This window comes from Helobdella robusta (genome assembly GCF_000326865.2).
Source record: "Helobdella robusta unplaced genomic scaffold HELROscaffold_16, whole genome shotgun sequence".
Lineage (NCBI taxonomy): Eukaryota > Metazoa > Annelida > Clitellata > Rhynchobdellida > Glossiphoniidae > Helobdella > Helobdella robusta.
Genome location: NW_008703893.1, coordinates 3,894,053 through 3,906,935, shown reverse-complemented (window position 1 = coordinate 3,906,935; position 12,883 = coordinate 3,894,053). Strand labels below are relative to the sequence as shown.

Sequence of the window (12,883 nt, the reverse complement as noted above, 5' to 3'; positions counted from 1 at the left end):
CATTCATGTCCACTCATACACATTCATATCCTTTCATACACATTCATAACATATTCGTGCTCCATATCAAAGTGGCCGTCTTTCTTGTTATTGATACTATAATTATTGTTATAAAAAATAAGTATTTTTATTAATTAAATAATTTTTGAGCTTATTTTTAAATAAATGGATCAAAGTAATTTCTTTTATTTCTAGCGAAATTAGCTCGTCCCAGACTCTAGGTCCTGTTATTTTTAAACTTGAATTCACTAATTTAATTCTCTGCGGTACAAAATAAAATGTATGCACGCTTCTCAAGACTTTTGTTTTGACATTTGACGCTAGGGTAAAGAAATCTAGAAAAAATTTTGGTAACTTTTGTTGTAAGTATTTAAACACGAAGATCGCCAGAAAGTAAAGATGCAAATTTTTAACGCTAAGAATGTTTGCCTCCGTATAATAACCAGTTATGTGGCAACGTGGATGAAGGCCAAGGAGCAATCGAATAAATCGATTTTGTGTTACGACAATTGGATTAATGTGTGAATCTGGACTATTACCCCAAAGAAGATTACAATAGACCAAATAAGGATGAATTAACGCATAATAAAGATTTACTAATATATTTTTATTAATTTTATGTTTAATTTTATGTAGCATACCTATGATTCTATATGATTTTTGTGATATTGAATTAATGTGCAAATCCCATGACAGGTTATCTCTGATTACTACACCTAAAAATTTTGTTTCAGTGGAACGAGATATTATTTTGTCATTTATTGATATTGTCAAGTCATTGATGCCATTTGTAATTATTTTCGGACCGAATATTAAATAAGTACATTTTGAATAATTTATTATTAATTTATTTAATAAAAACCAGTTTGCTATATATTTTAAGTTATAATTAATTATTATCTGATCTTCTTGAGGATTTTTGGTATGAAAAAAGATAGTGGTATCGTCAGCAAAAAGTAAGAATTTAGCTGTAGTAGGAACCAGACAGAGGTCGTTAATAAACACCGAAAAAAGCAATAGTCCCAGTATTGATCCCTGCGGAACACCGGAGTTTATAATTAACTTCTCCGAATTGTGTCCATTTATCGAGACATATTGTTTTCTATTTTTTAGGTAAGTGGAAAACCAATTAAGAGCTACTCCTCTGATTCCATATAATTGCAGTTTCTGTAAAAGTAATTCATGGTTTATAAGGTCAAAGGCTTTTGACAGGTCTATAAAGATTCCGACAGTTAAGAATTTTTCGTTTAGATTATACATCACCCTTTGTGTAAACTCCAACACAGCAAGCTCTGTTGAATGGTTTGGTCGAAAGCCTTTGTGTAAACTCCAACACAGCAAGCTCTGTTGAATGGTTTGGTCGAAAGCCGTATTGCCTATCTGTAATAATGTTGTTAGCACTTAAGAATGAGTTTAATCTAGAGTGCATTAGTCTTTCTAGAATTTTTGAGAGTGGCGAGAGGAGAGAAATGGGTCGATAATTAGATACTTCCAGTCTGTCACCTTTTTTAAATATTGGTAGAATTTTCGCAGTTTTAAAGCACTGAGGAAAGATTCCTTGTGACAGTGAAAGATTGCATATGTGGGTTAATGGGACAATTATATTATTTATTATTTGCTTAACTAAATAATTACTTAGTTCATCATCGGATGTGCTTTTTTTGTTTTTCATACTCCCAACTAATCCTATTATTTCTAATTCGTTAGTTAATTCAAGATAAAAAGATTTGCATATTGGCTTAATTAAATTAATACTATTCTGATTCTGTGCGTTATCATTTGTATTATCTAATAATGATTTAGTGATATTGACAAAATAGTTATTAAAAGTGTTACATATTTCAGTTCTATTTTCGATTATTATATCATTAGTTACTATTTTATTGATAATTTGTTTGTCTGGTTTTTTATTTAGCATGTTATTTATTGCGTTATTCCATTTACTTTTCGCGTCATTTTTATATTCGAGAAATTTATTATTGAAATATTGATTTTCTAAATGTCTTTTATGATTAGTGAATTTATTTCTAAATTTTGTATACGTATTATAATTTTCTGAAGTAGGGTTAACTATGTAATTTTTAAACAACTTATTTTGCAGACGTGACATACATAACACTTCCTTATTAACCCATGACTTTTTATTTCTGCGTTTACAAGATCGCAAAGGAGACAGTATTTATTATTTTGTACAGAAGTAAACAGGCTATTTCAATATTGTTTTCGCTTGTGATAGGAGTCCAGTTAACAGTAGCTAGATAGGCGTTAATCTTGTTAATGTTGCTGATTGTTAAACAACGTTGGAATGGGGGGATAAATTTATCTGTCGATAAACTAGAGCAGTGTGAAATCGAGAAAATTGGATAATGGTCGGACAAATCAGATATAATTATGCCACTATTATACGTTTCAGAGGAATTTGTAAAAATATTATCTATTAAAGAACTAGAATTTGGGGTTACTCTTGTTGGTGAAAAAATTAATGGAACGAAGCCGTATGACAACAAATTCTGAAATGACATTGCGTGTGTCGAGTCTAAATTTAGGATATCGACATTGAAATCTCCAACAAAATCATACATATACATATACATATATATATATATACACACACACACACACACATATATATATATATATATATATATATATATATATAATATAAATTTATTATAAAAGCAACATTAACCAGTACTACATATGTACGTACGCAGTTCAAATTTTGAGGGGAGAATTCAAAATAGTTTGAACCACACCTAGCTTAACATGCAATTCCAAGTCGAGCCAAGCCAAGCTGATGCGTACATTGGAAAGCGCTATTATATTAAAATTTGGCTCGCTTTATATGTATAGTATATCAATTCATTATAAACGCAACAGTAATCAGTGCTACATATGTGCGCACGCAGTTCAAAATTTTCTGGGAGAATTCCAAATAGTTTGAGAACACACCTGCGCCAAGCCAAGCTGAGCCAATATTCGTAGATTTATAAGCGCTTTTATATTAAAATTTTGCTAGCTTTATAAACGAATATCCTAATATAACAAATTCTCCATCCTATTTTAAAAATTTTCTTTGATGCTTTATAATCAGTCAGGTCACAAAAATCATTATCGATGTCGCGATGAAATCAAATTGAAATTTTTTTAAAGTTGTTGATAAATGTAACTAGTATATAGTAAAAGGTTTAAATTATTCTGAGATAATTCAAAATAATTTGAGACTACACCATAACACAATTGTACAATTTGAATGTGTAAATACAACATTATAAATGCATCATAACTATGCATATATATCTACTATCTATCTATCTACTTCTTTATATTTCTACTATATATCTATCTACTTCTTTATTTAGTTCTGTTCTGACTGCGTATGATATTTGGTCAAATTTATTCGATAGGAATTGAATACAACATTTATACCGGCTGATTAACTACCATGCAGTGAAATAACTATTGTTAACATGACGTCATCACTTCCAACGATTTTGCAACGTAGTACTCATCCTATTTAATAAATGTTATTTGATGTTTTTTAATTAGTCAAGTCACAATCATCATCATCGATATCGCAATGAAATTAAATTGAGAATTTTTAAAATTTTTAAAAAAAGTATCTTTATTCATTTTATTATACTACTTTGTTCAATAAGATACCGTTTGATACATATAACTAAAATAAATATAACGGTCGAACAAAGGAGCTTACTTCTGGGGGGGAGTTGGAGGGTGAAAGTGTTGTAAATAGGCCTACCCTTGGTAAAAATAAAATGTGATAAAAATTGTCTATTCTAATTCTTCAAGTCCACTTTTAAATTTGTAAATATATTGAAAAATGGCGTCGCTGCAAATAGGTTCTGGCTGGCCGAACATTAAAGATGAATATGAACTAAAAGAAGTTATAGGTTGATTTCAAATCTAATTACGTTTAATTTTATTAGTTTTTCAAATCAGTGTTGTAGAAATAGAAATTGAAAAAGAAGAAAGGCTTTTTATTTTTGTTTGTTTTTTGTATGTACTTCTACCATTTACTGTACCTTTTGTTGGTGTTGTAGTTTCATTTTGAATTTTGTCCTTGAAATACAGAATTAGATTATTAAACTAATCATTAAATAATTATAATCATAATAAAAAACTTTAGCAAATAAATAATGGGTGGATTGAAGGGCTTCTTCCTCAAAAACTTCTTTCCAATTTTTAGGCATCACCACTTATTAATGATTATTAATCATTAATTAACTACTAATCTAATCTATGGTAGTATAAAAGATTAATAAAAATAAAATTTTCAAGTAAAAAAGAGTTATGTTTTAAAATATTAACATGATAATCAGGTAACATGACATAAACATAATAATTAGTTTTTAATTAGTTATTAATTAATAATTAGTTATTATAAAAGTTCCAACTTTTGAAAGTTAACAAACTATTTTTTTATTATATGTTCAAAATGGCATGTTTTTATTTTCATCTTCAATATGTCTGGTTACATATTTTGCCTAACTATGATAATATTATTTAGTTATTTCAAATGTGCTAAAAATGTTTCTTTCTACAAAAGAATAAAGGATGGTTGAGTTTTTTTATCGGTCAATTTTTAAAATAATGAACAAAATTCAAATGTTATCTGTGTCTAGGTTCTGGAGCGACTGCAGTTGTTCAAATGGCATTGTGCAAATCAAGAAATGAAAAATGTGCAATCAAAAGAATTAACCTTGAAAAGTGTAACACTACTGTTGAAGAGCTGCTGGTGACAATTTACTTTTGTTTAGAAATATGTTTAAAAAACATAGTATGATAATTGTTCTGAAATCATTAAATTAAGTTTTACTATTAAAATTTATTAGAAAGAAATCCAAGCAATGAGTCAGTGTAATCATGAGAATGTTGTAAGTTATTACACGTCGTTTGTTGTTAAAGAAGAACTCTGGGTTGTTATGAAGTTGTGTGGAGGAGGTCAAATTAGTTTTAGATATTTCAATTTTTGTTTCCACCTTTCATTGTTTTATTGTTTATTGTATTAAATAACTAATACAATGTCAAAAAATGTAAATATATCATATATAAGCTTGCATGTTTGCATACTTTCGGAATACATTTTTTGTTGAATAAGGCTCATAAGGTATACATTTTCAATAAATATCCATCAAGGATCTTTATTGGATATCATAAAATATCGGATGAGGACTGCTGAATCAAAATCTGGAGTGTTGGATGAAGTTACTATTGCAACCGTTCTTAAAGAAGTTCTGAAGGGGTTGGATTACTTTCACAATAATGGACAAATACACAGGTTTGCATATCTACTATAGTTTATTAATTCTCAATCATATTAACATAATATTAAAATACACTTCTTTTTACTATATATTTTAAAAGTATATATTTATCAGGGACATTAAGGCAGGGAACATTCTTCTTGGGGATGATGGAAGTGTGATGATTGCTGATTTTGGAGTGAGCGCATGGCTGGCCGCAGGGAAGGATAACAACAGAGAAAATGTTCGGCATACATTTGTAGGCACTCCATGCTGGATGGCTCCGGAAGTCATGGAGCAAGTTAATATCATCTTGCTGTCTGTCTATAATTTAGTTCATCATTAAATTTCAAATTTAATTATTTTAATTGCTAATATCTTATCAGTAATTGACGTTCTAGAAAAGTACAAATGAATTTTATTTCTCATAAACTTTATGCTGGTAGTAGGTGGTGTTGAATTAACTTTGTTTTTACAATCTCATTTCCGTTTTTCTACCAGATATCAGGATATGATTACAAGGCTGATATATGGAGCTTGGGCATAACTGCCATTGAACTGGCAACAGGAACGGCTCCGTACCACAAATATCCGCCAATGAAAGTTATTTCATTTTAATTTGTTCTCTTAGTTGATGTTCTATATGGGTATGGGTACTTCACAAACCTTTTGTTCCCGAAGGACAGTATTGAAGTTTATAGACATGGTTTGGACCGCCACCAGACGCTATGTGGAGGAAACACACAAACACACACACACATGTTGTAATTTTTATTAAAAATAAAATGAAATATGTTTCAGTATTTAAAATGAAAGTTGTTATGTGCAACAAATGAGCTAGCTTCTTTTTTGTCATTTCCTCGAAGCACTGTTGTGTGTGGGCAGTGCCACGAGTAGCAGCGTTCGTGAAATATATATATTTTATATTATTTTAAAAAATTTTCGCTATTTTATGATTTCATGCCATTCCTAAGTATTTTAATTACCAACGTTTTCGTTTTCCTTTCCATACCATACTCATCTTGCATCAGCTGCTTTTAAACATCTGATACTTATCTTATGATATTTACCTCACCGAGATTATCAAATCATGCTTTCTTCACTTTGCTGGTTAAATCCGAGCTAGTATTTTGTTTCTACGTGAACCGTCACTTTGCAGACTAATATCGATCCATATGGTTTTATTTACTTTGTTGTCAAATTTTTTTACTTCATGTCTGAATAATTTGTGCGCTTACAGGTGTTGATGCTGACGTTACAGAATGACCCACCAACACTTGAAACGGGCACAGATGATAAAGATCAATATAAAGCTTATAGTAAATCTTTTCGAAAATTGATCAGCGAATGTCTAAAAAGGGAACCTGATAAGAGACCAACTGCCAAACAGCTTCTAAAAAATGAATTTTTCAAAAAAGCCAAGGTCGCGTAAACTATAGAAAATCTTATATGTATCAGTTTTTCTAATTATTCCATGTAAATTTTGCTTTTTAACATTTTTATTAACTTTTATTTTTTGTTTTTTATTTTTATCTTTCAATACACGTTCAATCGAACAATATAAATGTACTATATAAATGCAATAACAACTCTGCTTTCGACACAGTCAAATTTTCAAATACTGCATATTCATGCACAATAAACAGGATAAGCAGTATTTAGTGAAGACACTATTGTCTGAAGGTGCAACGGTAAACTTGCAGAAAGTTAAAAGAGTTCCAGGTATGAGTGGTCGCATGCACAAAAATGAAGAAGGTGAATGGGAATGGTCGGATGAAGAAGAAGATGCAACTGCTAACAAGGCAACTTTTTTGCTTCCTCTTTTGTTATTATTTATTTATATTTGTTTCATTTTGTTATTGTCTGCAAACAGGCCACCACAGCAGCAGCATCATCAGCGGTAGCTGCGGTGATGTCATCTCCTCAACAGCAGCAGCAACAACAACATGAAATCATTCATGCAGAGGTCGTTTATAATCATTCCCATCAAATTGCAATTTAATTTAAAAAATTATTAGTTTTGACGAGCTCTTTAATTCAACAGGAGCAGGCAGGACAGGGGCAATGTATATATCTCGTTCTCAGATTGAGAAATGAAAACAAAGAACTTAACGACATTAAATTTGAATTCACCGCTGGGGAGGGTTCATTTTTTACTATTAATTTAATTTATTTTAAACTAATATGACGGTAATATTTGTTAGTTATTCTAAAGTTTTGACGCAACGCACGCATTCATTCTTTTTTTTGTAACAGCTTTTTAAAATGGGTGTGGAATAAATGTGAATTTGTAAATTCATTAAAACTGAAGGTCTAATTATTACGATGCAAATGTTTACAGACACTGCTCAAAGTGTTGCTAGAGAAATGGTAGAAGCTGGTTTGGTGGATGGAAAAGACCTTATTGTTGGTCAGTATCGGTATGATTGACAGGATTATTAACTAACAACAGTATCATATTACGTCATTAACACTGTACAAAAGATGAAGTAGTAATGTTACAAATATTTTAACTATAAAAGTCGCTGCGAATCTACAAAAAATATTGGACAACCCAGAAATGAGAGGAATTGTGTTTGCTTTGGTTAGTTTTTTTTATATACAATCTTTTGACACTCTTGTAGTCAGAGCATTATAGGTTTATCAATTTCTTATTTATACTGGGATTAAGTTTTAACAAATCTCATGTTTTCCAATTGTCATCATTTTTAATCCTTTTATTGTTAGAGCCAAATGTTAATTCAATTAAAACAAACTCTTTTAATTTTATTCTCCGTATCTACACAAATTATATTCTTCGTTTCCTTATAGAATTTTCGATTGGAATGTTGATGAAATCAGTTTTTATAATATTGTTTAGATATTCAAATTTAATGAAACAACGTTATTTGGTTCAATTTTTGACGTTTAGAACTATACGTGCTCAGCTCATGAAGTACCTGACGACAAAGCTTTGATTGGCTTTGCTCAACTTTCGATTGTTGATCCTAATGATCCAGAGGCTAACATTGACTCACGACTTTAATATTTAAATTATTATTCCTATATGTTATTGTGATAATATGGTAACGATGTGTTGACACTTTTTTAGACACATTAAAATTATTTTACCCCATTTAATTTTTCTAATATACAACTTGATTTTGATTGCACAGTGCTTAGTGTAGATGTTCATCCGATGTTCGGCGACGTTATTTAATCACTCGCAAAGATGTCATTAATTTTTCATTTTTATTCTAGTTTTACTATTGAAGTAATGTACATCAACGAAAAATTTATTTTTGGTCCTCAACATTAAGAAGAAATTTTATAATCTAAGAAACTTTTTTACCAATTTGAAACATTGAACTGAATAATTTTGCTTGATGGTATTGGAAAAGCTTTTTTTAAATTCATGGTTGCAAACAGAGTGTCGGAGTCAGTCTGACCTCGGCCCCTCAAAAAAATCTGACATCGTCAAACATATATAAAATTAAGAAAAAACAAAAAATAAAAAAGCAAGCATAGTTACTATAATACTATTGCAACTACACTACTTTGCCGTGTATGTGCGTGTAAGTAGTGCAAGTATGTGTTAATGTAAGATCTCGTTGAATAGGTAATATTATTCTACCAACATGTTCATTACATATTTTTTATTGTGTATTCTAAAAATCTTAATTAGTATATCCGGAAAGCGCTATATAACTTTGTTCGTAGGAGAAATTTATTTATCGAATGTAACAGCGCTGATAGCCATTTTGAAGTTTTTACGTCAATCGCTCTCACGTGCGGAAATCTATCTGCATTTTGCTTATGTTACAATAAAATTTCTAATTTGTTAGATGATGTATAAATATATATAAAAATTATCAATTGATCATTTTATTATTTTTTATTCTTTTCATATTCAGTTCAATATTTCCTCTCTCTTGCAACAATTTCAGAAGTAAGTCATTTTGAAATCATTTCTGCATGCATTTTATATTGAAATTGAATTGATAATATTATTATCAATTATAATTATCATAATTATAATTGATTTAAAAATATATAAATGATGAGTGTGAGTGAAGAGGCAGTGGGTTGAGTAATTGGCTGATATTAAATTTATTTAATTAAGATAAATATATAGACAGCTGTTCTCTTTAATAATTAAAGTTTAATTAAAATGTTAAAATTTAATTAAATGAAATTAAATTCAAGATTTAATAAATTAAAATTAATAATGCAACCAATTTTTAGCAGAACTCGATAACTCTCAAAGTCTCAAGCCATTATCTCAGTGAGTCGACTTGATATTTTGATAGATCATCCATCAGCTTCAACATTATGTCCGCTGCTGCTGAAGGAGAAACAAGTGCTGACAGGAATGTTGAAATATGGAAGATCAAAAAGTTGATCAAAAGTTTGGAGGCAGCTCGAGGGTGTGTTGTGTTGCAACTGTCAAGCTTATTTACTTTTATTTTATTTCATTTATTTGTTCACCAGCCATTCATACATTCATTCACTCATTTATATGATTTTTTGTTTAGTTTTGTTTATTTAATAATACAAACGCATTAAATTTTAATTGTTCTTCAATCATTTCAATTAAACTTAAAAATAATTTTAATCCTGAATGCTTATATAATGGGTTAATTTTACTATAATTTCATTAATAATTGGAAAAGTAAATATCCTTTCTGATTGTAAAAATAAATTTAATATCAACCCAACAGCAATGGCACTAGCATGATTTCTCTAATTATACCACCAAAAGATCAAATATCAAGGGTAACTAAAATGTTGGCTGATGAATTTGGAACAGCTTCTAATATAAAAAGCCGAGTGAACAGATTATCTGTTTTAGGCGCAATCACATCAGTACAACAGAGATTGAAACTTTATACTAAAGGTCATGATTGTTAAATGCAAAAAATTTATGATATTTATATTTTTTATTATTTACCTTTCCAGGCATAATTTTAACAAAACATAATTTTAATAACCAGCATTTTATATATATTTCAGTATATAAGTGCTGTAAATTGATATCTTCTGTAAGTTTTCTAAACTTTGAGTTGTCATAATCTGTTCTGTATATGAATGCCTTTTATGTATCAGTTGAGAAAATTGACTTTTTTGGCTTTCAAATAATTAAAAATCAAGCACTAGCAAGAGAATTGTTAATGCTAATACACAAATGATTAATTAAAATGTGTTTTTTGAGTGATGAGATTATATGTTTGACTGAATGTTAACAGTTCCTCCAAATGGTCTGGTTTCATATTGTGGTACCATAGTAACGGATGAAGGCAAAGAAAAAAAAGTTAACATTGACTTTGAGCCATTTCGACCAATCAACACATCTCTCTATCTATGCGACAACAAATTTCACACAGAAGTTTGTTTCAGTTTGCTCTTATATATATTTTTTTGTAGCCTCATTTCCTAGCATAGTTTCTGTATATAAAGTAGGTAATGGAAATAATCATGCTGATTTTCTTTCTTAACTTTAACACAGGCACTGACTGCACTACTAGCCGATGACAGTAAATTTGGTTTCATTGTGATGGATGGAAACTGTGCACTCTTCGGCACTTTGTCTGGCAACACAAGAGAAGTACTTCACAAATTTTCTGTTGATCTCCCTAAGAAGCATGGTAAGATCACTTGCACATGTACAGAGATATGCATATATTAACTTTTGTATGTTTGATTGTTAATACTGCAGCGAATTTTTTTCTGTCTAGGCAGAGGTGGGCAGTCAGCTCTGAGATTTGCTCGGTTGAGGATGGAGAAGAGGCACAATTATGTGAGGAAGGTAGCTGAAGTGGCAGTTCAACTGTTCATCGTAAATGACAGACCAAACATTGCTGGTCTCGTTATGGCTGGATCTGCTGACTTCAAAACTGAGCTTAGCCAGTCAGACATGTTTGATCAGGTGACTCAATCATTTCATTTCACAATACTTTTTAAACTATGCTACAATTAAATGAATTTTATTTCTCAATGTTTTCTTACGTACTAAATTTTTACATTGCAAAAAACAGAGATTGCAGGCAAAGATTATCAAGATTGTTGACGTCTCATATGGTGGAGAGAATGGATTCAACCAGGCAATTGAACTTGCAGCCGAAGCACTTGGAAATGTTAAATTCATTCAAGAGAAAAAGCTCATAGGTCTGCTGTTGTTTCCTGCCTGAGTTTTCTTTTGAGTGCTTTTCACATCGTCAAAAATTGAGCTGTTTGCTTCTGTTTTGGTTTCGAGCTTATATCTTATTTTATTTTTGAATTAAATTGAGTTACTTAAATGATCACATACCCCATAGGAAGATATTTTGATGAAATATCTCAAGACTCTGGCAAGTATTGTTTCGGTGTTGCAGACACGCTGAAGGCCTTGGAAATGGGAGCTGTTGAAATATTGATTGTCTGGGAAAACCTGGACATTATTCGTTATGTTCTCAAGAACAATGCCACGAATGGTGAGCTCATTTATCAGTACACTGTTTCCTCATCGTTCAGTCATATCATTTAATGTGAACTTATTATCAGTACATGATGCTTGTGTCAATTTGAATTTGCTTGATCATTGAATCACATTGCTTAAACATTCACTCTAAAATCTACATCATCACGCAGAAGAGAAAGTGCTACACTTGAAACCAGAGCAAGAAAAAGATAAAACATATTTCACAGATGCTGAGGTTAGCCCTTTCATTTATTTATTCTTCTATTTATTCATTCAATCATGTGTATTAATCTATCCACACACCGTTTATTTCCAGCACACTTAATAACCTCAAAGCATTAATTTTACACTGCTCAATGGTCTAAAATGTTTTATTGTGCACCAAACTAACTTAAATGTTATCTTCTGAACATTGAAGACGGGAGTTGAGTTGGAACTGGTTGACAGCGTCTCTCTGCTTGAATGGTTTGCAAACAACTACAAAGGTTTTGGTGCTACGTTGGAAATTATCACAGACAAGTCTCAAGAAGGTGCACAATTTGTTAAAGGATTTGGAGGGATCGGAGGTAAAATTTATTCTCAACCTCTTGTAATTAATTACATTTTTCTTATACACTTAACATTAGCTACTTTTATCGTTCTTACCTTCCTACGCACCTAGCATCACTACATTCATTATGTTCACCAACAAATTTCATGTGTAGACATGTATTTTAAACATCTCATTCACTTTGTACATTAATCAATTTTCTTTCGCCGATGCAGGTATCCTAAGGTACCAAGTGGACTTCCAGGGACTTGAGGCTCTTGATGATTTAGGAGTTGATTTTGATTTAGATGACTACTAAATTTAATTGCGTTAAATTTTAATCCATTATGTCAACGATTCAAGTTTCTGTATAAATACATAAGCAGTGCATATAATGTTTATTACATGCATTTACAATTCTATATAACAAAGTTATGTCAGTTATTTAAAGCAGATCAAACAAATCTCCTGTGATCCAATATTTAAAAAATTCCAATAAAAATATTTTTTATTCGACCATAATTAGTATTTAAACAAACTACAAAAGTACAAAGCCGTAACGTTAATATGTACAAACTAATTGAGAGGGAAAATTTAAAAAACAAATTGGGTTTTGGAAAGGATGGGAATGACTTGGAAATGAATTGACTAATC

General features: G+C 30.5%; 2 protein-coding genes across 2 annotated transcripts; both read left to right on the top strand.

The window, feature by feature from the left end:
• Positions 1–3,841: 3,841 nt before the first annotated feature.
• Positions 3,842–8,442, top strand: HELRODRAFT_110447 (hypothetical protein; the record flags this gene model as incomplete). The annotated part of the gene is made up of 13 exons (XM_009015784.1): positions 3,842–3,911; positions 4,644–4,756; positions 4,854–4,962; positions 5,158–5,299; positions 5,400–5,565; positions 5,766–5,867; positions 6,505–6,687; positions 6,911–7,066; positions 7,138–7,230; positions 7,309–7,408; positions 7,606–7,674; positions 7,787–7,848; positions 8,176–8,442. 13 exons carry the CDS (start codon positions 3,842–3,844, stop codon positions 8,287–8,289), a joined length of 1,479 nt encoding a protein of 492 aa, XP_009014032.1. The 3' UTR covers positions 8,290–8,442.
• Positions 8,443–9,575: 1,133 nt separating this feature from the next.
• On the top strand, positions 9,576–12,548 carry HELRODRAFT_75596 (hypothetical protein; the record flags this gene model as incomplete). Its single annotated transcript, XM_009015783.1, has 10 exons — positions 9,576–9,670; positions 9,965–10,140; positions 10,490–10,629; positions 10,750–10,888; positions 10,979–11,169; positions 11,279–11,408; positions 11,558–11,713; positions 11,871–11,935; positions 12,119–12,266; positions 12,466–12,548. The coding sequence occupies 10 exons, from the start codon at positions 9,576–9,578 to the stop codon at positions 12,546–12,548; spliced, it is 1,323 nt and encodes a 440-aa protein (XP_009014031.1).
• Between the last annotated feature and the right edge of the window lie 335 nt (positions 12,549–12,883).